Source organism: Orycteropus afer, unplaced genomic scaffold (assembly GCF_000298275.1).
Source record: "Orycteropus afer afer isolate SDZICR_OR568_19922 unplaced genomic scaffold, OryAfe1.0 scaffold00840, whole genome shotgun sequence".
Taxonomy (NCBI): Eukaryota; Metazoa; Chordata; class Mammalia; order Tubulidentata; family Orycteropodidae; genus Orycteropus; species Orycteropus afer.
Window position 1 is genome coordinate 365,162 of NW_006922427.1, and position 3,868 is coordinate 369,029.

The 3,868-nt window shown below is 36.0% G+C and overlaps 1 protein-coding gene across 1 annotated transcript; it reads left to right on the plus strand.

Moving 5' to 3' along the window:
• The first annotated feature begins 867 nt into the window (after positions 1 to 867).
• On the plus strand, positions 868 to 1,781 carry LOC122151875 (olfactory receptor 2T27-like). Its single transcript, XM_042783300.1, is given in 2 exon segments — positions 868 to 1,594; positions 1,597 to 1,781. Coding segments are annotated over 2 exon segments (912 nt in total).
• The last annotated feature ends 2,087 nt before the right edge of the window (positions 1,782 to 3,868 follow it).

Below are 3,868 nucleotides of genomic sequence, written 5' to 3' on the forward strand. Positions count from 1 at the left end.
TTATTTGATTTGATAAATTACAACAGCTATTAAAATATTTCACAAAATATTACTTATATAACTTCTGTATGTTTTCTTATCTATGCTCCTAACTCTTAAGTTGATTTGATGGAGACTCCGTATGTTACAGAGTAGAAAGGCTCCAAAATGTTCTCTTGATTTTAATCTTAATGGCTGCAAGTTACCAGGCCTTTTCTTAGTGGTGCTTTGAGGAGGATTTGAATGTCCAGCCTTTAGGTTAATAGATTAAGCACAACATTTGTGCCACCCTGGGGTCTCTAAAATATCTTACAGGATTTTTTTTTTCTTTTTTCTTTTTTTTCCATCCCATTTTGCAACAGTTCAGGATTCTGGGGAGATTGGATTGTCAGTAAGATATTCAGAAGATACTCAGTGATAAATGTGCCTATATCCTTACTGAATAGTTCTTCAATTGTTTCCATGCTTTTGCTATCAAATGTGTTGGTAAAAGAGGTAAATAATTGATTCAGATATTAAAACATTTCTTTAGATTTAAAGATCATTAGTTTTATACAAGTTTACTGTACTTACTTGCTTCATGAGAATTTCCGAATGTACAAAATCTTAATAAACTGTTTGAAGTGATATTTTAAATATAAATTGTGATAATGTCCCTCCCTCATTATGGGAACTGTCATATCTTGGATGGTCTCTTAAGTGCCCATAGTATAGAAAGAAGCAAATATATTCATAGATTAAGAACAAAATGAAGGATAGGAAAAAAAAAAAGTGTAAGATCTTGGAAAATAGTGAATGATTTAATTTTGCGTATGTATTAATAGATTGAAAACATAATGGTTTTGAAACTATCTCCAAAGTTGCCAAGTAGAAACAACAAAGAATGACATGGATAACCAGACATCAGGGAGTGATTTTCTACTCTCGGATTTGTTTCATGGTACCAAGTCTCCTTGGGTCCTGTTCATTCTCACCATCTTGGCTCTCCTTGTGGCCCTGTTTGGAAACACTGTAATAATCATCCTCATTCAGGCTGACTCTCGTCTCCACAGTCCCATGTACTATCTGCTCAGCCAGTTATCCTTCATGAACCTCTTGTATATCTCCACATTTGTCCCCAAAATAGCCCATGATTTTCTTTCTGGGAACCACCACATCTCCTTCATTGGCTGTGGCACTCAACTTTTCCTCTTCATGACCCTGGTGGCAGCAGAGTGTCTCTTGCTGGCAGTCATGGCTTATGATCGCTACGCGGCCATCTGTCACCCACTACGCTACGCCTTCCTCATGAGCCCCTCAGTCTGTGTGCTCATGGTGGTTGGATCCTGGCTGGGGGCACTAATCAATGCTTTGATTAATGTCATTTACACAATGACTCTTCCTTACTGTACCTCCAGGGAAATTCATCATTTTTTTTGTGAGATCCCAGCCCTATTGAAACTAGTATGTGCAGACACTTCCCAATATGAAAAGGGTCTTTTTGTCAGTGGTGTTATTTTTCTCCTTCCTCCCATCTCAGCCATCATGGCATCTTATGGAAGAATGCTGTCTACTGTACTGAGGGTGGGCTCAAGCATGGGTCTCAAGAAAACCTTGAAAACTTGCTCCTCACACATGACGTGGTGTCTCTGTTTTATGGGGCTGCAATCATCAAGTACCTTCTGCCCAAGTTCTTTCACTCCCCTGAGCAGAACATTGTGTCTGTCTTCTACACCATCCTTACACCCATGCTTAATCCCCTCATCTACAGTCTACAAAACAAGGATGTTGCTATGGCTCTCAGGAAAGTACTCAGAAAATAAGGTATAGGAATTTTTCTATTTTCCAGTATATTTTTTAATGAAAACATATACATTTAAACAGTGGGATTTAACATATATAGATAGTAAGAGATAATTTCCACCTAATGTAGATAATTTCGTGGAAATCATCAAACAACATCATTAATATCACACACAAGTAGAATCTTACTGAAGTAATTAAAAAAATGGTTGCAGCAATATATTGACAGAGAATTTCCAAAAAATGCAAGCTGGATGCAAAGAGGATGTAGAATGAAGGATATCATTGCTGATGTCAGATGGATTTTGGCTGAAAGCCAAGAATACCAGAAGTATGTTTATTTGTGTTTTATTGACTATGCAAAAACATTCAATTGTGTAAATCATAACAAATTATGGATAATATTGAGAAGAATGGGAATTCCAGAACACTTGATTGTACTGATGAGAAACAAACTGTCATACAAACAGAACAAGGGAACACTGCACATTTTAAAATCCAGAAAGGAGTGTGTCAAGGTGGTATCCTTTCACAATACTTATTCAATCTGTATGCTAAGCAAGTAATCTGGGAAACCAAAAAAAAAAAAAAAAAAAAAAAAACTCACTGCCTTTGAGTGAAATCCAACTCATAGTGACCCCTCCTTGGGTTTCCGAAGAGGTGTCACTACAGAAGTAGATTGTCCAACCTTCCTTCCAAGGAGTGGCTGATGGGTTTGAACTCCCAGACTTCTAGTTCCCAAAAGCTGGATTATATGAAGAAGAACATGGCATCAGGATTGGAGGAAGACTCATTAATAACCTTCAATATGCAGATGACACATATTTGTTTGCTGAAAGAGAGGATGACTTGAAACACTTACTGATAAAGGTTAAACACTACAGTCTGCAGTATGAGTTACACCTCAATATAAAGAAAACAAAAATCCTCACAACTGGACCAATACGCAGTATCACGATAAATGGAGAAAAGATTGAAGTGGTCAAAGACTTTATACTACTTAATTCTATAATCAACACCTGTGGAAGCAGCAGTCAAGATATCAGGTATCAGACAACATATAGCACTAGGCTAATCTGCTGCAATAGACCTCTTTCTAGTGCTGAAGAACAAAGATATCTCCTTGAAGACTAAGGTGCACCTGACACAAGCCATGGTATTTTAAATCACCTTATATGCATGTGAGAGCTAGACAATGAATAAAGAAGATCGAAGAAGACTTGATGCTTTTGAGTTGTGGTGTTGGCTAAGAATCCTGAAAGTACCATGGACTGCCAGAAGAATTAACAAATCTGTCCAGTCAAAAGTGCAGCCAAAATGGTCGTTGGAAGCAAGAATGGTCAGACTTCGTCTCACCTACTTTGGTCATGTTGTTGGAAGGAAACATTCCCTGGAGAAGGATATCATACTTGGTAAAGTGGAGTGTCAACAATAAAGCAAGGGGCCCTCAGCAAGGAGGATTGACACAGTTGCTACAATGATGGGCTCAGGTATAGCAGGGATCATTGGGCTGTCACAGGTCTGGGCTGTGTTTTATTCTGCTGTACATAGGGTCTTCATGAGTCAGAGATGACTCGATGGCACCTAACAACAACAGATAGTAAGATCTATACATAGACATATGGACATATTTCATATCTATTTGATTATAAAACCAAGAGATTTTGAGAAATAGAGGACAGACAAAAACATAAACATGTATCTCAGAATAATATGTAGTACCATCATTTTCTTCTTTTTAATGGTTACATATTTGCATTAAAAATACTATAAATGAAAGTCTCACTTAACTATGTAATATATTAAATGCATTTTTATTCCTATGAAATAATCTTAACTCTTCAATGTTTAAAAATGTGTAGATCTCCAAATGGATAACCATGATGTTCTTAACTAATTATCTCTAGTAAGAATTAAGATTTTTTCCAAGTCTATAATGATAAATTATATAATAATAAATATGTTAAATCATATAACTTTTAAATTATTTTGTGACTCAATATATGGTATTGTCAGTAAGAAGTATAGATTTTGAGGAAAATGCATATTTTTTTTTTACTGAGTATAGAATTTGTAATATTGACTTTATTTTTAGTTCATTTGAATT